Here is a 27535-nt window from a genome sequence, read left to right as displayed (position 1 = left end):
GTGCTCAGCAAACAGGTGCTTATATTTGCTGTTAATACATTAAACTTTTCTCGTAAGATATCAGTTACCTAGTTTTAACCAGGATTTGTTAAGCTGCTTCTTTTGTTTTGGTTTGTTTAGCAAATTTTGTTAATAAATTGCCTGTTTGGCACCTGACACTTTTATTTGTAGAAGTTCGGTTCAATCATTGCCAAACAGGAACATTTTGGCAAGTCACTGTGAGGTTTGCTTTTGCTGTTTCATGTGCTTGCATAATGCTCTTTACAGGATAAAGTTAGCAATTGAGAATTATAAAGAATTTGACCACAGCATCAGAGATCGTACAGATTCAGAAATCAGAAGCAGACCTTTCGAGCTAGATCCTCTGCTACTGTAAATTGGCACAGCTCCACTGAAGTCAATGCCAATCTAGAACTAGCTGAGATCTGGCCCAGGTGTTAGCAATCATGTCTTATGACCCACACAGTATATCTGCATTTTCCTTCCCTCTTTTGATGCATAGATGCCAAGGCTAGAAGGGACCACTGTGATCATTTAATCTGACCTCCGGTATAACACAGGCTGTAGACCTTCCCCAAAATAATTCTTATAGAACCAAAATAATTCCATGTGTCAGATACCCCTATAGCAGGATTGGTCCCTGTTTTGTACATGTTTTGTCTGGTTTTGATGTGGATCCTTTACAGGTTTGCTTGATTCACTATTTGATGTGGTTCATGTAAATGCAATCTACCAAAACCACTTTCATTAGCCAATTCAAGGTCCATATGTTACTGGCTGGTGGATACATTTTTTATGCACACTCTTCCTTTCCCCACACACAGCCACTTGAATACACTTACTCTATTATTTTAAAACCTCGATTGTTGGTTAAAAAAAAAAAAAAAAAAAAAGACTTCTTGCTACTGTATGTTAAATGAGATGGTAGTATTAAATACTTGAGCTGGCATTTGTGACAAGAGGGTGTGGAACATTTCTTTTTCTATAAATATTTCCCCCCAGATAGATGGAAATCCTATTGTTCAGAAAGGATCACCTTACAAACGGACCAAAGGTTTAAAGCAAAAAGAGGAAAAACGTATCCATTTGGCATGTAGGTATCAAAACCAAATGTGTTGCCAGTAAACTTAAACTGTGTGGAGGAAGTAGCTTTAAATAAAGTTAATAACTGTGTTGTTGTTTTCTTTTTAAATGAGCAGACTGTTTTCCTTTCCCTTTTTTTTGTCTTCTTTAATCACAATCTAGGAATTTAAACAGCTTTTAATTTTGAATATCCTGAGTTTGTCCCTGCTTAGGGAAGTCCCAAAGATGCATAATTACTGCCTTGATTCTGTAAAGCTTATCAGAAGCAGACCTCTGCCTAGTTGACATCAGTGGGTCTTTGCACAGATGTAGAAGGGTGTTCTCACAGATCAGTTTGTAGAATTGGGGCCTAAATCCAATAGGAAGCTACAGTGCTTTACTGGCTTAAAGTTACAACTTCATTCCATTGTTGTTGTTGTTGTTGTTGTTTTTTCTCTTTTATTTTCAGTAGAAGTTCTGATACTTAGCACTTCTCGGGATCAGGCCCTTCAATTGTATATGCCATTATTTGCTTATGTCAGTAAAACACAACCATTTTCAAGAGGCTGGTTTGCGAGACTACACTGACTGGCCTCAGTTCTTGAGGAAACTGGTATCTGTAGGGTTACCATATGTCCGGATTTCCCCGGACATGTCCGGCTTTTTGGTTGTTAAATGGCTGTCCGGGAGGAATTTTTAAATATCTAAAAAAGTCCGGGTTTTTCGATATTTAAAAATCCCTCCCGGCCGGCCGGCTTATGGTAACCCTGACGGAGCAAGCCTCTGAGCGCCCGACCTAGGACTGCAAGGCTCTGAGAGGTTCTTCGCCGAGGAGCCGCTAGGGGTTCTGTTGAGCTCGGCGCCACGTTCACAGCTGGGCGCTCCTTGAACCCGGACCCATCCAGGGCCCCCCGGTCCCAGCCCCGGGTGGCGAGTGCCAAGGCCCTGACGCGCTGCCCTGCCCGAGCTGCAGCCGCGCCGAGGACCGTCTGAGGGCTGCAGGCAGCGCTGGAGCTGCCGGGGCTGCCGGAGGATGAGTCGGAGCCGGCCCCACACCAGCGGGCTGAGCGGAGAGTTGTCCCGGGAGAAGTTTCCCTGGGCACCCAAGTCCGTAACCTCCCTCCGTGCGGTGCCCAAGCCCATAATTTCCCTCCCTGCGGTGCCGCCAGCACGGGCGCCCTCGGGCTCCCGGCTTTCTGCTGACCGGAGCGGAGCCTGCAAGGAAACTTCTCCCGGGACAACTCCCCGCTCAGCCTGCTGGTGTGGGGCCAGCTCCGACTCATCCTCCGGCAGCTCCAGCGCTGCCTGCAGCCCTCGGATGCTCTCCGGCGCGGCTGCAGCTCGGGCAGGGCAGCGCGTCAGGGCCGAGCTCTCACAAAGGAGGCTGCCTGACGAGGGGAGGGAACGGGGGGGTTCCTCCCCTCCCTTCCAGCTGCCGCATCGCACCCGCCAAGGCAGCGAGCAGGACAAGGGAGCCTCCCACAGCCACGACAGGAGGGAGGGAGATTCTGGGAGTGGCGGACCCTGCAGCCCCTAGGGCCAGGTGCAGCTCCCCAGCTGGAGCTGGAGGGGTTGCACCAGTGACTTCAGGTGGGGTCGGGGCTTCCACTCCCTGGTACCCCACACAAGTCAAGAGCAACTCTCCCCTCCCCCCTTCAGTGAAGCAAGGGCAGGGGGTAAATTTAAAACTGGATCCTGCCACATCTTGTGCAGTGTGGGCCCAACCCTCTGCCCCTCCACTGTCTGGACAGAGAACATGGTGGGGGCAGTTAGGGTCGGGGGTCTCAGGAGGGGGCAGTCAGGGGACAAGGAGGAGGGAGGCTTAGATAGGGGGTGGGGTCCTGGGGGGCAGTTAGGGGCAGGGGTCCCAGTAGGGGGCAGTCAGGGGACAAGGAGCGGGGGGGGGTGTAGGTTCTGAGGGGGGCAGTCAGGGGGCGGGAAGAGGGAGGGAGTGGATGGGGGTGGGGATAGGGCGGGGCTCCCCCGTCCTCTTTTTTGATTGTTGAAATATGGTAACCCTAGGTATCTGATAAGGGAAAACATGGTTCATGAAACACGGCATCGAGTAGGTTCTTCAAATGACGTTTAGATTTAGTAAAAACTCTTAAAAAGATTGAAAAGCCAGATAGGATTTTAGGTTTGAATGTCAGTGTTTAGATTTGGCTTTCCCAAATGATAACCTTGAGGATACTGGCTTTCTTTATATAGCTGAGAATAAATTTAGTACTGGAAATTGAGAGTTATAGTTAAGTGACTGTTTTCACTCAAACTAGTAGTTTTTGGCTTGTCCTTGTTGTAAAAACAAATAGGATGTGATTGCTCAGGAGCACAAAGGAGTGTAAAACTGTAAAGAAGACGACTCTGGCTAGCAGCACTTGCTTGAGTGCACAACTGTAGTGGCTCTGATCCTGTCTCATGGATTAACTCTATATCTACTGCGTTACTAATTTTCTGGTTATTATCTGTAGTCCCCGTTTCCCTTTTGAATTCTTGAGTCCTAAGTCAGAAGATTTTTCCACAGGTCTCTTTTAACACTTTATTATTTGTAAGCAAAACATTTACAACTGCCAGATTTGCCACCCATCAGTTTTCAGATCCATTTAAACAGGAGTCTGCAAAGCCTAAAACAAAAGCTCTCTTACTTACTCTCTGCTGTTTTATGATGTGTAGAGAAGGCCTGAAAAGAGAGTGGTTGTTTTTTAAAAGAGGGCGGAGTGGGGATTTGGGTGTCATCTCTTTTATTTTTTCCTGGAAGATATTATGGATGACTGGAGAGCCAGTAGGACTATGTCACTCACACGTATTAAGGAAGCTACACCTGAGTGCATGAGATAGTAAGGGATTTTTAAAGCTTAAAACTTTTTAAATTAACCTCTATTTTACTGACATACAATTGAGTGAAAATATCTTTGCCAAAGCTCCTTCAATTAATGGCTGTGAAAGCTCCCACCCCAGTTCTCTAATCTTCCAGATAGACCTCTAGCAAAATTCAGAGAGTCAAGTCTTGATGATATTCCTGAAATGGGAAAGTTTTTTTTTTTTTTTTTTTTTTAAAAGCCTGAAAAAAGATAGCTCTGCTTCCTTTGTATGAGCTAAGGTAAAAACTCAATTCCAGCACCCCAACACGCCCCTTTGACTCATGTGTTGATGGATCTATTCTTTTAGAGTATTTTCTTTTGTCATTGTTGTGATGCTGGCAAACCAGGTGCCAGCTCATGCCAAGGCCCCGTTGACCATTGAGAGATGCATAGCGGGAAACCAGTCTGGTTCACCTGTGTCAGTATTGTGAGGATAGATATTAGAATTGTAAGAAAGTGTTTGGTGTTTAGACCTTATGAATAGCTTGTAGGATGCTGCATGTATTAGTTTCACTTATCTGTACGCTATGTTTTAAAGCAATACCAAATGTTTGCATTGTAACCCTCTGTAACTCGGTAACTCATCAAACAGGAAAGAAGCCTTTCTAATGCAAATGCCGGCTTCCTACACAAGATGTTAGGTTCTGCCCAGCCAGAAAGCTTTTGAAACCAAATGCACCATTGTGAGATACCAAAAGAACAAAGACTTTGTTAATTGAACTCCTCACCCCCTCTATGGGGAGGAGACCTGCACATAAACTCATCCCATCAGCTTGCACTCTGGGAAGAAGGGGATATAAATCCCTGACAAGGATAAGCTAGGTACTTTTTTGCTGTTTGGGCTCTAAAGGGCCAAGAATCATTAAGCATAAGGAAAAGACACCCCCTCCCCTGATGTTTTACTGGGGTTAGCCCTAAAGGACATATGAAGTTTGCTTATCATAGAATTTTCTATTATCTTTTGGAATCTACAACTGTAACTCTTTTGTATGTGTTATATTATCTGCTTTAATCTTGTAAATAACTCTCACTTCTTTTTCCTAGTTAGTAAATCTAGTTTATTACAGGATTGGCTACAAGTGTAGTCTTTGGTGAGAGATCTATGGTACAATTGACCTGGGGAAAGTGACTGGTCCTTTGGGGAATATTGTTATGATTTTTGATGTAAGGGACCATCAGTCACAAAGACTAGCTTGCCTGGGTGGCAAAATAGACCAGAGTGCCCAAGTGGACTGACTGTCTGTGACTCCATGTTAAGGCTGTTATAGTGCTAGAGGAGTTCACACTTGATACTGGGTTGATGAAATCTAATTCTAGAACATACACCAGTTTGGGTTTTTCCCCCTGCTTTATAGTCTGCCCTGAGGTTGGCACTCATGCTTGTGAGCTACTCCAGAAGGTATGACAATAGCATTCCATCATTCATCTCTATTTTTATTATATAAATATATGTATTACTTCTTTTTCCCCAGTGTTCAATGATATTTTGGGTTGCTGTGTAAGAGGTTTTCTTTGTACATCTGCAAAATTTCCTCAGAGACCAACAGAAACTATTGCTTATGGAGGTGCCAGTTCAGCACAGGGAAATTAGCAGTAGGAGTTGCAGATAGTTCAGCATTTTGATACTGCTACGATAGTTTATCATCGATGTCTCTGTCTTGATGGGCAAAAATGGTGTATTTTTCAATCCTTTTAGCTCCTTACTAGAGTACACCTGGGCCTGCTAACCACTCCCTACTAGCTACCACGTGGCCAGCTAATGTGGTTTGAAATATATTAGCTAGTATCTTAATGAGCGTTAGGACTTTGATCATGTTAAGCTAACTCAAGTGAACTAATGTGGCTGAAAAACAGGCATTGTTACACACAGAAGTTGCACTGATTTATCTTAAATTGGTTTAGAATCACACCTTAAGTTAAACCAGTTCAACTTTCTCATGTAGACAAGCCTGCCTGTCCTTTTTGCCCATCCAGACAGAGCCCTGGGAGCATCTGAAAGAAAGGAGTTAGTATATAGCTGAGTCTCAGACTTGCTTTGGGCATATAGCATTGCTAAGGCACTGTAATTGCAATGATGCTGTGAACCTTAATTTTTCCCTCCCTTCCTCCAAGACCTTACCTATAAAATCAATAGACACTTTGTTTTCTGCTAGTTTTAATGAATGAACATAACTTTTGTAAATAAAAAAGCACAACGCTAATATAGTTCTTCAGAAGACTGCTACTGACTCTTCTTCCGTAGTGCATATTCTCTGAGTACATCTTTCCCCTCTTCCCCACCCCCACCCCCCGGCATTCTCTGCTTTCTGCCCTTCATCCAATTTTCCAACCATGTTGGAGTCTTCCTTTGAGTCCCATGTGTGTTTAATTCTAACGTGGCTCTCTGCTGTGGTATTCTGGTAAAATCAAGAATAATGCATCTGCTACATCTCCTCTCTGTCTGTCTTCTTGATATTTCCAGCTGACAACTTTGCCAAACGTTTTAAATACTATCTTCCTGAGTTCATACTGATTCTCCCAAAGCAGCTTTTACTAATTAAACACTCCTTTTTGGTGTATCTAATAATTCACTCTAAAACCTCACTGTTAACTTGAGGTCAGACTGTCTGACCTAGAATTGCTTACTGTCTTTATCTTTCTCTCTCCCCACCCTCCTTAAATCCCTCACTTCCCATCTCTTCCTTAAATAGAATTTACTCTAGTATTTCAGTTCTGGCTGTGATTTCTGTGCACCAGTTAGATTTCCTCTGACTTTTCCATTTCTATAGAGATGATCTTACTACGGGGCCTCATTCTTAACACCATTTTGTTTTGAGAAAGGGTTTCCTGCAACAGTCTCTCGCCTGGTTGAAGTTTGTAATCAGTCTATTGCTGTGGAAATTATTGTGATGCTGCAGGTTCAGTATTCGTGACTTCACTGTTGGATTAGATAAGAAGCAAAAAGGAGCTGTGGGGGAGGGAGAACCCTTGTTTAAGTAGGTCTTTGAGGGTTCACAATGTGTCATTTAAGATAAACAAGGAAAGAGGAACTGGATGTCTTTGTTCAATCTACAAGGATTTTTTTCCTCCAGTACAAAAAAAAAAAATCTATTAAAAAAAGAGGAAGGAATAGATAAAATCTGGGTGGGTGATCTAGTGACATTGACTTGGAACAGCATTTCCAGTATATTTTCCTAACTTCCCAGAAGTGCAGGATGCATTGCTGTCCAATGGCCTTTATCGTACCAGACTTGTAGCAGTATTCCTGTGGACAGTCAGATCTAGCCCTGATCTCTTACTGGAGAGAAAGAGTTACCGTGACACAGGGCTTTGTGTGGAGAAGAAATGGGAAGAAGAAAATCTGAATGGGGTGTCCTGGAGGGGAGGACCCATAGTCCCCCACTCTCTTTTAGGAAAGAGAAAAAGATTTACATATAGATATTTTTATTACTATCTTCATCACTTGTTCAATTCTAGTAGTGATCTCTTCTAAAATTTTAAATTTTGAGAAAAATTTCAATATGTATGACATTTTGTCAGGTTTCAGAGTAGCAGCCGTGTTAGTCTGTATCCGCAAAAATAACAGGAGTACTTGTGGCACCTTAGAGACTAACATTTTGTCAGTTTTCACTTCTGGTCTCCTCCCCTATTCCATTCTAGATCTCTCTTGGCATATTATTAGTTCTAGTTGTTTAGAACTGTGCTTCTTATGTTACCGACATTTCTTGTTACCATAATGTTCAGTTAGCCTTGTTTCCTTGCTCTCCTTTTTTATGCATGCCTCGTTATCCTTTGCTGCACTTGTTCTTCTAGCTTTTGTTAGGCAAGTCAAAAGGAAAAGAAATGCTAACAACTTGCCTATCTCACTTCAGATCTAAGAGCACTTGTCTTCTGCACATTTCAAAAATAAAAGCGCATTTCACTCCTTGCCTTTCTACTTCTTAAATACATGTAGAAAAATAGTCTGTCTGTGACTAGTGTTTAAGGTGGGACTCCTTATGAGGCACTTTGTGTATGGTTATACATTAGTGTCCGTGTCTACTGCAATACACGTGTATGTACATTTTTTTTCAATATATGTTAGGATTTTTAACTATTAAATGTAAAACTGGGAACAAACCCAGAATCTTTAATGACCAGAATATACTTCATGCTGATTTACTTTAAACTGGCACCCTTGGTTGCCAAGTTAAAAAATGAGGTGTTTTGGCGATGATGAATTAAAAAGGGATTTTTGTTTAGGGCTGTCTGGCACTTATCATTCTTGCGCTTGTAAGTGCAGTCTTTGGCTATGTCTCCATGGCCCCGCAGTTCAGACTTCGGGGGTGTGAATTGCAGTATGCACTAGGGTGTTGCGCTCTGACTGCTCCCTGTGGACTCTGCTGGCACAAACTAAAAGATATCTAGTATGCATTAACGTGCTGCATTAACGCAAACTAGTTGTGACAGATATGGTAATTTCCTGCAGTATCCTTGGGAGACCTTATTGAATTAAGTTTACGTTACTTTGGGTTCCATTGTATTAAATAAATAGTTTATGTATTATTGCAGGTAGCGATCGTATGTAACTTCTCTACGGGGGAGATGTGAGACCTAGGGATTCAAAGGACTATATTGAACATTGTGCCAGACAAGAATGTGCCAAAGTGCTTTTCCTGGGAAATATCTAGGGAGGGGTTAATGCAAATTCCCCACCTCTGGTTGTGCAAAAACCCAGCCTTTCGAAGCTATGCCCTGATGAGTGGACCATTGTCTGCTGATCACCTGTTGCATGAGGCCTCTATCAAAGGCCCAAGCTTTACAAAGGAAAGACTCAACTATTCATGGTTGTTCTGGTTCAGAATCTGAGACCGTTTAGAATTTGTAATCACGGGAATACCCTGTTGTGGGTTTTGAAGGACTGACACCTACCATAGCCTGAGGCTGGAGTTGGGGTGACCTCTGGTAAACGTTTTTGCATGGATGTAGGTTCTTTTATCGTTTTTAATTATGTTTTCTCTGTAATGCTTTCACCTTGAGAATAAATGTGCTTGCTCAGAAAGAACTGTGTGGTAACTTGTGGCTGCAGCAATTATGCCATTCATAGTCTCTGGAGAGAAAGCAAAGCACATCCGCTGGCCTTTTAGGCGGTCTGCCTTGCTGGGGAGAACTGTGCAGCCTCAAAAGACTCCAGTCAGGAGGGAGGGAGATGCGGGTCTCTACCCACAAGAGGTGATGGCTGAGGAACTGGGAGCCTGAGTGGGTGCTATCGAGGGACCACAGAGAAGGAACGCAGGTGCAATTACCTTGAATTGTGACTTCTTAGGTACCTTCTAATTTGCACCTGCAGGATCCACACAGGGGAGTTACAGTGCAGCATAGCACTCTAGTACATACTGCAATTCACACCCCTGTAATCCAAATTGCGGGGCCATGTAGACAAGCCTCTTGGGTCTAAATTTCTGAAAGGACCTACTATTTTCTTGCTGATGCATGGCCCATAAGGAGAGGTGCTGTTACTTGAAGGATTTCATTAGACAATGGAATCCTTCTGTAAGTTTTCATCTTCACTAGCATACTCAGTATTATTTAACCACTGAACTTTACAGGAAAGACTTGTTGCCCTCTTGGCTTTACTTGCTATTATTTCTTGCTGCTTTAGTGCCTGTATGTACAGTTTAAAATAAAATTGAAATGGTTAATACTACAAAATATTTATACATGCAACAGAACTTAATCCCCCTTACTGTTTTATATAAAAGAATTAGTCCTTATTTATAAATATAGTTGAAGTGAAAATGAGGTCATGCTCTGTTCCTTCTGCAGCACATGAAGAAATTAGTTGCATTTGGAGCATGAGCAACATGCTTGTCAGTGAGGAGTCTGGCTGAATTCCCATGAACAGGAAGGCGAGGGTTGCATCAGATTATCTCAGTGCTTTGGGGAATTGGGTATGCGGAGATAGGGGGAGGGAGTGGGATAGCAGCAGATTTGCGTATAATGGGAGAGTGGGAGGGATGGGTCAGGCCCATACTTTGGGGAATGGGAGGGAGAGGATAACGGATTGCAAAGGGGAAGCCTGAATAGTGCTTTAGTGAAAGGGTAGAACCATTGCTAGCACTTTGAGCACTGTGCTGAATGTAGGGCACGGCTGCTGCTATGGTAGTGGCTATTGGGGTGGGGTCAGTTGGGGACTATTGTGGGGAGGGGAAACTGTCCTGGAAATAGAGGAACTTGGTAGCACAAGCCGCACAGTGTATATCTGGCTTCTTATCCATCAAATGCAATATGACGTAGCACATATTTTAAAGGCATAAGAGTGCCTCTAATTTGGACAAATAAATTGTACATCTGAAGGCACATGCAGGAGTAGTTAGTTTCTGGAATAAGGACAAATTAAGCCACTCCCCAGTAAAATGCATCATTGTGGCTGTTTCTGAAATTCTAGTTTGAATAAAGTTGTTCTGCCTTGGGCCATTGCTTTTTGCTGCTTATGCTGACTGGTTGTCTTCTGCCCAGATACCATGGTGATGGGTGCAGTATAAGCACATTCTGTGCTAACAGCAGAGTAAAAATCAGGGGAGCATGGCAGGTATCCTGCAGTGTGTGACAGAACCCATACATATAAATGATATATATGAAACATTGTGCTTGTGCATGCAGTACTGCCAGGTGGCAGCTCTGTAGAATTAAGAAACCTCTCTGGAGGACCATGACCTAAAATAGACAATCATAGGTAGGGAAGATCGATAGCAATATACATCTGTATGTCAGAGAATACCATTGAGCCCTGTATCTTACTGTTAGCATCTTAGTTTGTTCTAACTACTACATATAACAAACGTTTTCTGAGGCTAATCATTGTGGTTGTCTGTCATTACAGAAGTGACGCTGAAGGTCCATGTAAGTGATGCCAGCACGCATCAGCCGGTAACTGAAGCCTTCATTGAGATTTTTACCAACCAGATTTCCATTGCCTCTGGAACCTCAGGAGCAGATGGCACTGCCTTCATCAAGTTTCAGTATAAGCTGGGCAATCAGCTGATTGTTACTGCTACTAAACATGCTTATGTGCCAAATTCTGCACCATGGAAACCCACAAGATTGCCTGGTAAGAGATGTTTATTTTTGTTCTGAGGTAAGACTTTGCATCTAAAGGAAGTTACAAAATTACGTGTGACTGACTTAACACTTAGGATTGTAACCCTGGGTGGCTGTGGGGAGAAAAATATTAGAGAGGCACACCAGCACCACTCATCTGGACATCTTTGTAAAAATTGAACTTTCTAAGTCCTCTAAAATCAATACGCTTAGTCAGATTTCTTTTTGAAATTTGATGTTCTTCAGGAGGGTGAAGAGTGGAGTTATTGACTTAGATTTGGAGTCATTTGAGCGAAGAGTTCCAGAGATATAAGCCCTGAAACAGGCACTTTAAAAAGAAGTTTCTAGGTTGGGGGAAAGGGGTATAGCTAAAGAGCAAACTATTAGATGCCGGTCACTGTGGTCTCAATCTGTTGAGTTTTACCCAAGGCAGCATGTGGCATCCACTAAATCTTTGGAGGACCCAAACTGAGAAAAATTTTTAAGAAAATGTACTTTTTTTTTTTTTTTTTTTTTTTACACTCTGCTTTTGCTAATACAAAATGGCTAACAGGTTTTCATTCCTGCCATTTTATGTGGTTTAAAGTGTGACTTTTGTAAGTGCTTTTAAATCCAAATGGTTAATCAGATTGCTTTGAAATTTGGTGTGCCTCGTGGAGGGGCAGGGTATTGTTAGTGACTAAATTTGGGGTCAATTGGCTGAAGGGTTCCCATGTTACATCCTGCCACTTCCCCCCCCCCCCAAAAAAAAACAGTTTCCTTCTGCTGCTTCATACTGTTAAACTGTGGGGTACTAATCACTGGGTGAATCACAGAGCTTGTTGAGTTTGACAGTAAGCTCACCCTGGATGGCTCTGAACTGACCCTTCTATTAACATAACTACAGACCAATTAATCACAAGCCCCCACCTAAGACAAAAGGAGTTTTGCACTGAGTGGCTGGCAGTGGCTACAGTTTGTGAGTCAAGGGTGGCCATTTGATTTTGGGAGGACTGTGGGGGGGAAATTAGACATGTGAATGCTTCCTGAGAGAGGAAGAGTATTAGGGGGCAGAGGAGTGGAGGGGTTTGGGGCTGCAGCGAGGGGAGGGGGGTTATAGAGGGGCATAAATGAGGACAAATGAGAGAGGTTGGTATGGTTAGATCAGGGGTTCTCAAACTTAATTGCATTGCCACCCCCTTCTGACAACAAAAATTACTACACGACCCCCGGGGGGGGGGGGAACAGAAGCCTGAGCCTGCCCGAGCCACACTGCCCCAGGCGGGGGGGAGGGCAAAGCTGAAGCCTAAGGGCGGGGGTGTAACCAAGTAAGGCCTGTAACCTGAGCCCCACTGCGGAAGGCTGAAGCCTTTGGGCTTCGGCCCCAGGTGATGGGGCTTGTACTGAAGCCCTGGGCCCCAGCAAGTCTAAGCCAGCCCTGGCAACCCGATTAAATTGGGGTACCATTCCACTTTGGGGTCCCAACCCATAGTTTGAGAATCACTGGGTTAGATGTTTGGCTGTGTGTGTGTGTGTGTGTGTGTGTGTGTGTGTGTGTGGTGTTTTTATGTGCTGTCCCAGCTCTGCGCAGACAGCTGACACAGCAGACCTTAAGCGAACCACCCAATGACCACAAGATCTGTTAAGGTACGAAGGCACCCAGCCAAGTTTATTGTTGATGAAGCATGGTACTAATATCCCGCAGACTCTACCGGACCACTAATATCCCTCTGGGATACATTTTTATACCCCGATACAAACAAGTTATGTACTGCCCCACTGACGTAGTTAGTTACTGCCCCCTGACGTGGCTAATCATCGTCCATAACCTTGTACATGTTGCTTCAATTAAAACATCTCTTTTACATACTGTCATCCTGACCTTATCTTTTAGGGGGGGTCAGTGTGTTCCTAAAAAAACAACAAGGAGTCCGGTGGCACCTTAAAGACTAACAGATTTATTTGGGCATAAGCTTTCGTGGGTAAAAAACCTCACTTCTTCAGATGCATCTTGTATGCCACTGTAAGATGCATCTGAAGAAGTGAGGTTTTTTTACCCACGAAAGCTTATGCCCAAATAAATCTGTTAGTCTTTAAGATGCCACCGGACTCCTCATTGTTTTTGTGGATGCAGACTAACACGGCTATACCCTGATACTTGACAGTGTGTTCCTGTTATTCTTGGGGAATGTTTTTGTAACATCCTTGATATCGGGATGTTCTGATACTACTTGATATCAGGATGTGCTTTTATGAGTACTCTGTGCACTTCTTAGGAATGTGTATTTCTGTAATAACAGCCCTCTTGACAGATTCTGTGAGCAGCTCCTGCCTCTTGCTCACGGCTTGTCTTTGCTTTATATTAGTAAAGCTTTGACTATTACTTTAGCTCAGGCCTCGGGCCTCATACCAGGCCTCTGATACAAGGGCTAACGCCTCTGATTCTCTTCCTACTACAGCTGGGGGCTCAGATGAGGGAGGCATGGCACCTTCCAGCTCTGCCAGTGCACCCCAACCTTGCTAAATATGCACTCCACAGCTCTGCCAAGGGTCCCGACCCTCTCTCCTTCTATCCCCCACTCCTCCCTTCCCAAGAAGCATTCACATGTCTCATTTTCCCCCCAAAGACTTTGGGTGGTACATGGGTGTTGGGGTGCACTGGCAGAGCTGTGGGATGCTGGAGTGTTGGGGTGCATTGGCAGAGCTGTAGAGCGTGGAGGCATGGAACTCACATCACTGCCATCTTGACCGCTGAGGGCAAAGAAATATGCGTGCTGCCAGGCTTGCCAACATATTGACTCTGGGAGATTCTTGGAACATGAGGTTGCAGAAGTTTGGGGGGGGAGCAAAGAGTACACCATGGCATAGGATTGTTGACTATGGGCTGATTTGGGTCAGTACACAAATTGCGGGACATGATATATACAACTGCCTAAATCACATCTTAACTCCTATCAACAACATACCTTTTTTTTTTTTTTCTTGTTCAAAAGACTAGGAAGTTCACTGGCAAAATACTACACTAATGCAGAGTCAAAGTTGCTTGGGGGTATGTCGTCCCCTTGCAGAATGCTTTGCTCAGCAAAACTCAAACTTCTGAAAACCCGGAAATGCAGAGTTAAGGTTTCTCATGCAACCTTAACTCTGACCTCTTTCAGCAGTGATCCAGTATGCCCCATTAACACACACAGCTTTACTCTGCCAGCCCCACAGTTTGCTCCCCCCCGGCCCAGCACGGCTTGAGAGCCCGAGTTCCAACCTGAGTCGCAGTGTCAAAGCAATGTCTACACAGCTATTTTTAGACTTGCTCTGAGATGCAGTGTAGACATACCCGGAGAGGTTAAGTGACTTTCCCAAGGTCAGACAGCAGGTCTGTGCCTCTTCCAAAACTGGAAACTGCTTTGGTGGTTATCCTTTTTCTGTAAACTCCTTTAGTTCTACCAATCACTGAAGTCTCAGCTTCTTTAGCATTCTTCTTATATTTCCTCAAGACACAACTGACCTATCATTAGTGCATGCATTGCCAATGGACTCTTACGTTTTTCATTTTTCTCTTCCCCCTCCTGTTTCTTTTGAATAAAGCGTGCCCTTACATGGCATGTTTTCTTCTGATGTTAACCTTGAGAGAGGGCAATCAAATGTGATGCTATTGTTTTGATAAGCCATTGAAATCTGATAAGCAATGGCTTATCAGATTTCACATTTTATCAAGACTTTTTTTCTAGGCATCTGAAATAAGAGCACATTTTGGAAAAACAAAGATTTCTTTGGCCCTGGTCCTTCTTCCATGAAGTCAATAGGCAATTTGCCATTGACTTCAGTGGGAGCAGGATCCACCCTTTGTCTTCTTTACCTTGAGCTTAATCCCTCTCCTGATTAAATGGTCACGCAAAACGTTGCAACTAGATACATATAATGCAGATTCAGTATAGCCAAATTGAAAACTTTCTGTACTTTGTCCCTTTTAGAGAACACCATTATTCAGTAGTTTCGGCCCCAAATACTTAGGTTTTATGGAGGATTTTTTTAATTACAAAACTGAATATTAAATGTTTGATTTTTTTTTTTAAATATAAAGAACATTTTTAAATTTAAACATTCATGTTGGTGTTTACAACCCAGACATTGCAGCGCTCTCCTAGTTCATGAGAACCAAAAAGTGAAGTGGACTAAAAATAGAAATGAAATTGATCAGTCCAAGCTGAGTGGCATACCAAAAGTGAACAAACAGCATACTTAGGCTCTGATCTTACATCGAATTCTACACCTGCAGAGCCCAGCACCCAAATGGATCTTAATGTCGGGCCTCAGTTTAAGTGACTTCTCAATTAAGTTCCTAAAACTTACTTAGTAGTAATACCTAGTGTATGGGTCAGGCTCTGCTGTGTGCTTTGCCACACAGACCAGGTATACCATTCCAGGCAGCAGTCAAGTGTGTTAATCTTAAATTGGGGGGGGGGGGAGAGAGAAAGGGGAGATTCACTATATAAAACATAACACTGAAAGGCTATGCAGCCACTGATCTAGTGATGCTGCTATAATAACTTAAGGTGAAAGTGTCCGGGTGGGGAGGGGTGTATTTTCATAATTTGTGCACAAAGTAATTTGGTCTAAATATCAACAAAAATAATTACCAGGATTTCGCCGCTTAGTTAGTACTTCTGCTTAAATTACTTAACTGGAAGCTGCAGGAGAGAAAAGATTGGGGAGGGGGTTGGGGAGAACTCTTTAAAAAAATTATTTTATGAACACAGCAAATTCCCTCTCTAATTAAAGATTAATTTAGACATTGTTTTAACTGTTTATAAGTGCATAATAGAAAAGACACTACTTGTACTACTTGTATATCATTCATGTTGGGGTTTTTTAATGACTTTGGGAATTACCTTGAGTGTGAAAGGTGCTGTGTAATCAAATACAGTGTATATGTATAATAGATTCCTCTGTCTGATGAGCCAGCTCTTTACACTTCAAAAATTCTATCTTGTTCTAATAGAACTCTCCCAAGAACGCAGTAGGAGAGACTCAGATTACCCAAAATAAAGGGAAGGTGTTGCCATTGATGTGTCTTCATTTTGGTTCCCCAAATGTTCCCAAACTACTTGATTATATCCTGAGCTCCTAATGTAAAGAACATATTAGAATTTACATCTTGGGAGAAAGAGCTCAGGGCACCTCATTTGTCATGCTGAGAAAAAGCCCAAGGGAAGTTCAAAGGTTACCTATGCACTGTGGCTCAGCATGTGACGGGAAAGACATTGGCACGTATTCTTGTATTCAGCTCTCCAGGGTGCTTGAATTACATTGGCTTTCACTCCTACAAATTAAATTACTGGAGTAAGAGCAAACAGTTTTTCTAATTGTGTGGCTTTTATACTACCTTCTCTATAGCTCTTCTTTTAATGTGCCTGATGTGTAAATCCACTTTGACATGTAGAATATTAAAAAGGAAGTTCTTATTATGAAATAGCTGCAATTTGAGTTATAGTCAATTTTATTCTGTGATTTCACCAGTACTCACGTGAGCTAATGAGGAGTTACGTTTTATTAAGCGGACATGGTCAATGTATTTCTCCTAATTTAAAAATGACATTTCATATTTTAAAAAGTATTTTGAAAGCTTGAAACAGAAATCCACTGTATGAACTTTTGGTTACAACAGGGGCTTTATTGGTGCTGGGGTAAAAGAAAATATTAATTCAGAGGAAGATTTTCTAAAGCTCCTAAAAGTCAATGGGTCCAGTGCCCCTAAATCACTTAGGGTCTTTTTAAAAAAAATCTCTTCCTCAGATTGTGGTAGCATACAAAATATTCTAGGCACTTTCCAAATGCAGATTAAGAGACAACACCTGCATCAAAGAACATAACATCCATGAGGAATTCCTCCTCTTTCCCTCCTCCCATCCCTAAGGCACTGGAGCGGATGCAGAGCTGCTCCTTGCTGTTGCTACAGTCGCAGGGTGAAGTATGCTCAAGGACTGCTGTGGTACATATCCCTTGCTCTGTACGCAGAGAAGATTTGGCATGCAGGTGCCTAGTGCCCACCCACACAATTCCCCCAAGAAACTCATGTGTGCTAAGGCAGATGAAGCCTTTGTTTCCATTGCAGCAGACTTTCTGCATCCTACTCATTTTCTATACCACGTAGTAGAATCACGCTGGTTCTGCTGCATATAGGACCTTCTGTACTGGGCTGATGGTGGGTGGGCAGGCTCAGTTCTGTAAAAACTCGGGAGTATTTTGCAAATAATAAAAGGTAAGCACAAAAGCTTAACTCATGTTGATACAGAATCGCCACAATACTTTGCACTTTTATAGTGCATTTCATCTAAGTACCTCAAAATACTTCATAGTTAAGCCTTACTACACCTTTCTGAGGTAAGTAAAATCATTTTACAGATTAATCTACTTAGGCACAGGTAGATTCCGGGTTTCGCCGAAGATTACATATTAAGTCATTAGTGGAGCTGGAAATAGAAGCCAAGAGTCCTGACTCCGAATTTTCTGTTTCGTACTCTACTTCCTCTCAAGTGTGTTCAACTTCACCAGAGGCAGAAAGTGAAATATGTTGTTTGGATCAATAACAAATTAGCCTGTCAACCTAGTTACTTGGTTTATAAAACACACCTGAGCAATTTTGTGTATACAAAATATTTGCTTTTCAGTCTTTATAGTGTTTTGGACTGACTGTCCTTCTAAGGGTAATAGAGAAAAAATATACTTGTATTCAAGAGAATTGTTAACAAAGATGAGAGAATCTTGGATTTAGGCATCTTTTTAATAACAATTTTTTTTAAAAAGAATTCAAATATATCCCACTCAAACCACTTTCCTTCTACAGTGTTTTCTTCTCTGAGCCTTGGACTTCTTCCTGAACGATCAGCTACTCTAATGGTCTATGATGACGTAGTCCAGATAGTCTCGGGATTTCAAGGTATGTTTGTTTGTAGAAGTTGGAATTGGAATTTAAACCATATTTAAAAAACAGTGGATGAAATCCTGGCCCCACTGAAGTCAGTTGGCCAGGATTTCAGCCTGTGTGCTTAAGAGTTTAAAGCCGGGTCCCTAATCTAGATCATGATTTTGTTAAATTATTTTATGTCAAAGTTCAACCCTGTCTACATGTCAGTAACCTGAGGGTAAACCAGTTTGAGCTTCAATGTATACAGGGGTTCTGGTCGATCTCCCAGAATTTCTGCTATTCTTCTATCTCAGAATTTCTTACCTTTTGGTATATTAAATAGAGCTAGAGATGGAAGTTCCAAAATCTTTATTGGCTTCTTATTCTGTCATCTAACATCATGGAACCATGTTTAGTTATAAAACTTGTGGCTGCTATTCAGTCTAATTTGCTTCCTTCTTACTGCTGTGATTACTGTGGTTGGATTTAAAGGATAAAGTATGTGGCATAGAGACCTCATCACATGACCACAAAAATGCAAACTAATGTAGCGGCAATAACAGTCAGGTAGACACACTGTTGCGACTTCTGAATGTACAGCTGAATAGCAGAATTGAAGGTTAATTCACCCAGCTATTTATCTGTCACTCAAGTACTGTAAATTAGACCCAGGTTTAATTTCATTAGAATGATTTGATTTATTGAGGTTAGTCTGTTAATGAAGCTCTTACAGATGCTTTGATAACCTTTAAATTAAAGCCAGGACCTCTTTCTGCCTGTTATCTTACCTGTGCATGCTGGTAGGAAAGCATGCAGTAGTTTTCCATCTAATTTTTAAATATCCTCTTATCAGAAAATTAATGAAAAACAATGAGTGTTACTTTTCTTTACTGTTTTGTTATCCTGTAAAATGGCCATGCCCCGATGGAATATTAATATAATAAGGATTTCCTAACATTTTTATGGGCAGAAATCAGCCAGACACAATAGGCTTTTCATAAGTGAGAACTCTGGGGTGGAAGAATCACTAAACAGATTATATAACTGATGGGACACTGTTAAAGAGGGCTATATAACAACCCAGCTATAGTACATGCATTCTGCAGTTTGAGAGCTGAGGTTATGAATTTAATTAATAAAAGGCAGAGAAGACATTGAACCTCAAGAGCCTTCATCAGATAAACCGTGAAACAAGGGTTACAGCATTATTCTATTAGCGTGCTGGTGTTAGAAATTCTCATTCTTCTGCAAGTTTGCTAACAAATTTCACAATTCACTGTACAATAAAAATCTTTTCATGGAAAATTGAGGCTAACAGCTTCCTTACAGCTTCCCTTGCTTTGCCTCTTTGAATGAAGATGGCTTGGTGAGAAACAGAAATGCAAACAGTACCTGTCACACCCATCTGGCTGCCATCCCCACTTTTTCTTGAATCAGAATGTCTGAAGAAGAGGAAGAGAGGCAGGAGCACAAAGTATCCAAAATGCTGTTAACTATGGAAATTGGCTGATACCTAGATTCCCATCTTCTCAAAGTAAAAACCGCTCATAGGACCTATGCTCTCTTCTTAACTTGGGAATTCTTTCATATCCTTATTTTTCTGTAAAAACCAACAGTGGACATCTGTATTTCTCTTATGTTGAAACATGAATGGGGAACAACATAAGCATTTGATCAAGAGCTGGGAGGGCTCTCCCTAATCCCTACCCAAAACTTTTATGGCTTGATTTTTCTCTCACTTATACTGAAGTAAAACTGGTGTAGATTCAGTTACTTCAGAGGAGTTAATCAGCATTTTCCCCAGTGTAAACATAAGAGCTGAATTGGGCTTACTCAAGCCACTGAGATTCTATACGGTTTGGGAACTCTACGGCGCATTGATCAAAGATAGAGAAGAGCCTGCCCAGCACAAAAGTTACTAGTTGCCATTGAATTAATAAGATGAACAACTAAATATGCCTTTGAGAAGTTTGTTTTCAAGTTTGCTTCCAACCTCATTCTCATGCTGAAGGTACAATCCACTGCTGTACTCTGGAAGTAATTGCGCAGATGGAGTTTGCCAAGCATAGGTTCTTTAAGGTTATGCAGAGGAGTGATGCCATCTAAAATGGGCTAAAATACCAGTTTATCAACAAGCATGGTTGAGTACTCAATTTATGGGAGCTATAGAGATCTTCTCTCTCCACTAATACATAAAAGTAATGTCAGGCATTCTTTACAATATCTTCCCTACGCTGTTGCACTAGGCCAACCATGCTTCAAATGGTTATTTTGCACACATTGAAACACAAACAGCAGAGTGACTCCACACTGCCTACCCTGAGCTGGATTACGGTTTGACCTGGCATTCACACTAAGGACTGCCTTAAATCATTTCTGAGGAGGGGATAATAGCATGTGAGGATATTGTGAACTGGGGAGTGTGGGGGTGTGTGTGCAGACAGGTGACTCTCAGCCGGTGAAATAAGGAATTTTGCTAGCTTAAGGAGTTGTAAGCTCTGACAGCTGACTAAGATGATGGCTATGAAAGTTGACAACCCACTCTTTGTGCCAGTGGCACTTGATCTACAGAGCCTCTTCAAAGATTGGGAGAAACTTGCGCCCATTGCTGGTCCTCTGAGCCATTGGTTGAGGTGCTTTTTTTACTTAGAACCAAAAGTGTAGTTCAGTTAATTAGAGACACAAGTTTTTCACCTTGATACATTTCTCCAGTGTAGAGAAGGCCTTAGCAATATGCATATCTTGCACTAATAATATGTACTGACTCTTTCCATTAAAGAATTTCAAAGCATCTTACTTACAGAATTACGCCTGCATCTGAGTGGTACAGATAGGTAAATATTACTATTCTTTTTACAGATGGGGGAGGGAGGGGATAACAAGGCACAAAGATCTTAGGTGATTTACCAAAGGTCACATAGCCAGTCTGTGATCAAGAACTCAAAGTTTTCTCAGTCCTATGGTTTAGCTACAAGACAAAGTTTGTACCAACTTTATTATCTGTAGTATTTGAGGAAAGTGAGATTCACTTTAAATGTTTTGCCCCTTTGTAAAAATATTTTCAGTAACAAGTTGGCAGCACTCAGCTCTCACAGGCTGTGCTATATCAAGTTTCCTTAAAAGATCATTTATTACTCTCAATACATTATTGTGCTAACAGGCTCAACAAGAATTACTTTGTTTTTTAATTCTTAATTACGTGAATCTTCAGAAATATAATATTGGTACTTGGCAACTTGATTGATTAATCTTAATTATATCCATACACGGCAGCCTAAAATCCTGCAATTTTACATTGAACTGTTACAGAGATAATCCTAATTCTGCTTTCTTTTTTGTTGTGTTGTTGTTGTTGTTGTGGATGCTTATCCATATGGAACATATGCACACACAAAGCAGTGCAGGCAGAGATTGTTGAATGTTTGAACAGATCTGTCCCTGAGGTACAGCAACTATTATCGTATTGCACAGCACTGGGGAGATAAGTTTTTTTTTTTTTTTTTTTTCCTTGAGTACATTGAAGTTAATGTCTTTAGTCTGTAATGTTGCTGTTTTCCATTTAGGCCTGGAAACTGGCTAAGAGAGATTTCTTCCTGTTTCAGAAATGTGTTTAATTGCTGTATTAACCATTTAAGGATAGTATTAGTTTTAAGAAACTGGTACAATTATTTCAAAAACATTCCAATGATTAAAAACAATTATTTTTTACTCAGTGTTACAGCTTTCCTTGCAAAATTATCAACTTTCAAAATGTTGCTTTTAAAAAAAAAAGGGTTCAATACAATTGTGTTGGACAAATAAAGCTGTGTGCATGTGATCAGTGTTTACTTGGGAGGCAGATGAAATTAAAGCTAAACTGTTTGGATCCATCTGTGTACAGATGCTGCAGTCTTTGTTCGGTGGCAAAGCTTGAATTGTGTGAAATTCTGTGTTTTGTTGTAACAATAACTCATGTCTGGAAACTAATTAAAGAAAACTGAGAGGCGGGACTAGTCTCCTGGTTAGTGGCTTAAGCCTTAAAAATAAGGCGCCTGACTTATCACTCGTACATCAGTTATTCTGTGAAGTAACTTGGTTGACTTCAGTGAAGTGACATGCTTAAAACTGGTGTAACAGAGTGGTGGAACAAGCCCATCCATATTCTGGTTTGGGCATCTTAGAATGGTCATAATTTACAGTCAGAGCAGAGTGTTGTTTGGCTCTTGATCCTGTGTCACTTAGGGAGCATCCTTTGAGTATTGAAAAGAGCTCTTGGGAATAAAGTAGCTTTGCCTCCAACAGCTGTTTTAAATCTCCATTTGCTTGTTGTCTTAAAGCTTGCAGATGGGGCCTTGCTGAGTGCTGCAAGAGAGAGTGAATGGTGAGAATCCTTTGAAAAAGGTTATTGGTTTCCTAAAGTGGATGTTTAAAGGAGACTGTTGAAGAGGGTGTCCTCAAACCTAGGACTGGAAATGGAGGTAGTAAGAGTCCTCCCACAGCCTAGTAGACATCTTGGCTGCGGTGGCCCCGTCAAAGGTGGCTCTCCCTCCTTAGTTAAAATCCTTTGTCAAACCCCATCCTCTCTGCCCCCCACTTCAAAGAGGACAAAAAGAAGTACTTTGTCCCCGTCAAAGATTATGAGTACTTGTACTTCCCCCCCTCCCCCCCCCAGCCCCAGGGTCTCTGCTGGTATCAGCAGCCAATGAAAGGACAGGCAGGTGCTGCAAGGGTTGACCCCCAAGCCAAAAGACTCAAAGAAACTAGACTTCTTTGGTAGAAAAGTTTATTCTATTGGCAGTTTACAGTTTAACATTTCCGACCCACAGGCATTGCTAGAGAGGTACGACTTCAACATCTGGGACTCACTCCCTTAGGAATCCAGGCAGGAGTTCTCTAGAAGGGAAGGTGATAGTCAGGGCTTCCTTGCAAGCTGCCCTGGATGTAGCAGATAGATCTATGGTGGCCATGCTCTTGGCTCCAGTCCTCTGGCCTACCGGCAGAGGTCCAGCAGTCCCTTCAGAACCTCCTGTCTGAAGGGTCCTTACTCTTCTCAGAACAAACAGATGTGAAGCTCACCGGCCTGAAGGACTCCAGAGCCACCCTCAAGTTCCTGGGTCTGTATGCCTTTGAGGAAACATTTGAGACCCAACAGCCCACCTGTTTCTCAGCTATGCTGCCCTGTCAGGACCCGCACAAAAGGCGAAGTAGAGTTTTTAGGCACAGGCAACTTCCCCCCTCCTCATCAGCATCGCTGCCTGGCCCTCCCACACATGCGGGGGGGCCCCAAACAGAACATTTGATGGGGGCCCAAGGGCATTATACCAGTTCCCACACCGGATCCTATCCCCCTATTTTCAAACCGTTTATCCCACTTCAGCTCGGCCTGGTCGCGTATCACCACAGATTGTCGGGTTCTGAGCATGGTGGAAGAGGAGTTTACCCTCCAATTTGTTTTCACTCCACTCTTCCTCCCAATCCCTCTTCAGGGACCCTTCTCACAAGCAATTGTTAGTCCAGGAGGTGTAAGCCCTCCTCCAGGTAGGAGCCATGGAGGAGGTTCCTCAGGACTTAAGAGGGAAGGGGCTTTACTCCCGTTATTTCCTATTATAAAGGCCAAAGGTAGTCTCTGAACCATTTTAGACCTGTGCGACCTCAAAAGCTATCTGAAAAAGCTGAAGTTCTGCATGGTCTCCCTGGCCTCCATCATTTACTCCCTGGATCCCAGGGACTGGTACACGTCTCTCAGTTTGAGAGACACCTATTTCCATATCTCCATTTTCTGAGACTACAGAAGGTTTCTCAAGTTCTTCGTGAACCAGACCCACTGCCAGTTTGCTGTCCTCCTATTCGACCTGTCAGCAGCCCCATGGGTCTTTATGAAATGCATGGCGGTAGTGGTGGCCTTCCTGAAAAGGCGAAGGGTGCAGGTTAACCCGTACCTCGACAACTGGCTGATCAAAGGCCAGCCTGAGGCCCAGATGAAGTCCAGTATCCACCTCATTCAGGCAACCTTTCGAGCACTGGGCCTGCTGGTGAACAATCAGAAGTCAACCCTCATCCCCGTACACAGGATAGAGTTCATCGGAGTGGTGCTCAGTTTTACATAGGCCAGGGCTATCCTCCCAGAAGCTTGCTTCCAGATGATTGCACACGTCAAGGCCCCCCCTGTCATGACAGCCCATTTCTGCCTTAGATTTTTAGGTCACATGGCCGTATGCACATATGTAATGCAGCATGCGAGACTGTGCCTCAGACTCCTTTAAGCTTGGCTGGCCTTGATGTACTCAACAAATCGCCATCATTTGGACTCTGTGCTCACTCTGGTCCTCACCTCCTTCGACTGGTGGAGGGATCCTTGGTTGGTGGGCTCAGGTGTTCTCTTTGCCAGGCCCCAGCCCTTGATATTCCTAGTCTCGGATGCTTCTGAGCTAGGTTGCGGGGTTCACCTAGGACACCTCAGGACTCAAGGCCTGTGGTCCCCAGAAGAGCTCTCTTTTTACGTATAGATGTCAGAGAGCTCAGAGCAGTTCATCTAGCATGTCAGGTGTTCTTACCCCATAGTGCAAATAAGGACATAAGAGTACTTACAGACAACACAGCAGCCATGTTCTACCTCAGGCAGGAAGGGGCTCGCTCTTCCCCCCCTGTGTCAGGTGGCTATTTGCTTGTGAGAGTTTCGCATAAAGCACTCAAAGCTTCTCACCTTCTGGGAGCCCAGAATGAGCTGGCAGATCACCTCAGCAGGTCTTTCTCCACTCCTTGTGAGCTGTTCGCAACCAGGCAGAAGAGAAAATGTCACCGGTTTTGTTCTCTGCACAGCCACTGCCCGGGCTCACTCACAGACGCCTTCTGCCTTCTTGCACCCTTGGACAAAGCACCTGTTGTACGCCTTTTCCCCCCAATCCACTCATACACAAAGTCCTGCTGAAGGTCAGGCTGGACAGAGTGAGGATTATTCTTATAGCCCCAGCCTGGCCACCTGCTTCCATGGAGGTCAGCACTGGTTCAGCACATTGCTAAACCTGTCAGTAGCGACTCTGATGCCGCTCTCTCCCCTCCCAGACCTGATCTCTCAGGAGCACGGTCGAATGCTCCATCCAAACCTCAATACCCTCCACCTAACAGCAGGGAAGCTCCTTGGTTAAATCCTGCAGAGCTGACCTGTTTGGAGCATGTCCGCCAGGTCTTGCTAGGCCGCGGAAAACCATCCACCAGAGCTACATACCTTGCTAAGTGGAAGCGTTTTTCCATTTGGTCATCACAACTTGGCCTCTCACCTGCTCAGTCATCTCTTCAGACAGTGCTTCACCTGAAACAGCAAGGTCTAGCAATTTCATTGATTAAAGAGGATCTCACAGTGACTTCAGCATTCCACTCCCTGGTGGAGGGCCAATTGTTTTTCTTGCACAAAATGGCCATTTGTTTCCTCAAGGGTTTAGAAAGGCTATAACCGCAGATATGGGAGCCTATTCCCCTGTGAGACCTAAACTTGGACTTATCAAAGCTCATGGACCCTCCCTTTGAGCCCCTGGCATCATGCCCCTGTCGTATCTTTCCTGAAAGGTAGCTTTTCTAGTAGCAATTACCTCGATCAGGGTTACTTCAGAACCCCCCGTACACGGTCTTCTTTAAGGACAAGGGACAGCTCTGCCCTCATCCTGCATTCCTCCTGAAAGCACCTTTGCAGTTTCACAATAATCAGGCTATTTTCCTGTTGGTTTTCTTCCCCAAATCTCACGTGAATAGAGAGGAGCAGCGCCTCCACACATGCGACGTTGGATGCGCCCTAGAGTCCTTCATCGATCCACATTCTGTAGATCCACGCAGCTCTTTGTGCTGATAGCAGACAGAATGAAAGGCCTACCCATTTTGACTCAGAGGATTTCATCCTAGATCACATCATGCATTTGCACGTGCTATGAGCAGGCAGACGTATCTCCACCAACCATTTGGGCCTCCCATTCCATGAGGGTACAAGCTTCTTCAGCGGTGTTCCTAGCCCAGGTACCGATCCAAGACATTTGCAGCGTGGCGACCTGGTCGTAGGTGCATACATTTTCTTGCCACTATGCCATCATCCAGCAAGCTAGTTTTGGTTTCCGGGTTGCAATCTGCATGTTCATATCTCCAAGCCCGCTTCCTATGGTAATGCTTGGGAGTCACCTAATGGGAATGGACATGTGCAAGCACTCAAAGAAGAAAAATGGTTACCAACCTTTCCATAACTGCTGTTCTTTCAAGATGTGTGGCGCATGTCCATTCCAGGACCCACCTTCCTACCCCTCTGTCAAAGTTGGCCTGCAAGAAGGAACTGAGAGGGTGTTGGGTCGGCCAGACTCCTTATACCGCACCGTAGGCGTGCGGTACCAGAGGGCCATAGAGTCAACCTGATGGGTACCGCTGAGGGAGAAATTTCTGGCAACTGTGCATGGGGTGCACACACACCTAACGTGGAATGGACATATGCAGCATATCTCAAAGAACAACAGTTACAGAAAGGTTAGTAACCGCTTTTGCAGGTTTTTTTGCTTTCCTCTGGCTCTCCACATGACTGATGAACTTGAGCCTGAGTGAATATATGATGTTTTAACTAATAAATCATTGGTTAAGCAACTTGACCTTTTTGAGAGGTAGGGGGACAACTTTTTATAAAATCACCCAGTTTCCAGATTCTCTTCTCCAAAAAGAATAGTGATCCATTGCCTGCAGGGTTGCCCAAGGTTAGAGGCATCCCACATCCATCATATCTTCTGTTAGTTAGCTACAACTACACACGTGAAACTCTCCTTCCATGGAGGATTGCTTGGGCTTTTTTGTGTAGGAAGGATGAATGGTCATCTGTTTATCAGAAATTGAGGGGCATTCCTGATACTGAAGAACTGAGCAGAGTCTAGGGCTTGATGAAGAGTCTTCATTTGAATTTTGTCTATTTGTTCAGTCATTCGCTACACTTTCTGACCAGCATCTTACAGATTAGCATCTCAAATGATAGGTGTGTAATCTGTTGGCATGTATTTTGTTAGCCTTGGCCTTCAATTTTACCCAGGTTGTTTTTAGTGAAGCTATCCCATATGACATTTACTTTGGTTACATACAGTATAATCCTGTTTTTTCCTTAAATTATATTTTGCACTGTGATTTAAATAATCATTGTCTTACTGTACATGCAGTGAGGTGATGACTGGACCAAGCCATTATAATCAAAGTAAAGTAAGGAATTATGGAATAAATTGGATGGAACTACAGATAGATTACTAGTTTATTAAACTATTCCTTGAAGACTTTAGGTGAAGTAAACTTTTCTATTTCAAGTGAAATAATAAGAAATTAAGCATAGATAGTAAATTGCAAACTTTTCTTAGATTTTACATGCATTACCTCTATATTTAGTTTGTAATACCAACATTCATTGTTGGAGGTGTGCAAGGAAACTTTTTTAAAGTAAGACTAGGAAATATTTTCAAAAACCCCTAAGGTATTTAGGTATCTTTATATATTTTACCTAGTAACACTTTGTGACAGAATATCACCCATCGCAAAGTAAATTCAAAAATGCGGTATTATCTTCACCTTCATAGTAGCTCATTGTTGCATCTGTCCATCATAGAAAGATTTTAATTTGTAATGGACATGTTAAATGCACTTTTAAAGGGCTGTTCGATATAAATATAAGCTCCTAAACAATCTACACTCCTTG

The 27535-nt window shown here is 42.9% G+C and overlaps 1 protein-coding gene across 1 annotated transcript in view; it reads left to right on the top strand.

The window, feature by feature from the left end:
• The window catches only part of FAM171A1 (family with sequence similarity 171 member A1), a 136542-nt gene that overhangs the window by 72722 nt on the left and 36285 nt on the right, over positions 1 to 27535 (top strand). The window contains exons 2-3 of the mRNA XM_065399652.1: positions 10762 to 10989; positions 17800 to 17892. Of these exons, the coding sequence (XP_065255724.1) occupies positions 10762 to 10989; positions 17800 to 17892 (321 nt within the window). The remainder of the gene's footprint in view (positions 1 to 10761; positions 10990 to 17799; positions 17893 to 27535) is intronic.

The sequence above is a fragment of the Emys orbicularis genome, chromosome 2 (genome assembly GCF_028017835.1).
Source record: "Emys orbicularis isolate rEmyOrb1 chromosome 2, rEmyOrb1.hap1, whole genome shotgun sequence".
NCBI classification, from domain to species: Eukaryota; Metazoa; Chordata; order Testudines; family Emydidae; genus Emys; species Emys orbicularis.
Note: the sequence above shows the minus strand (reverse complement) of the source record. Positions and strands in the feature narration are given on the sequence as shown.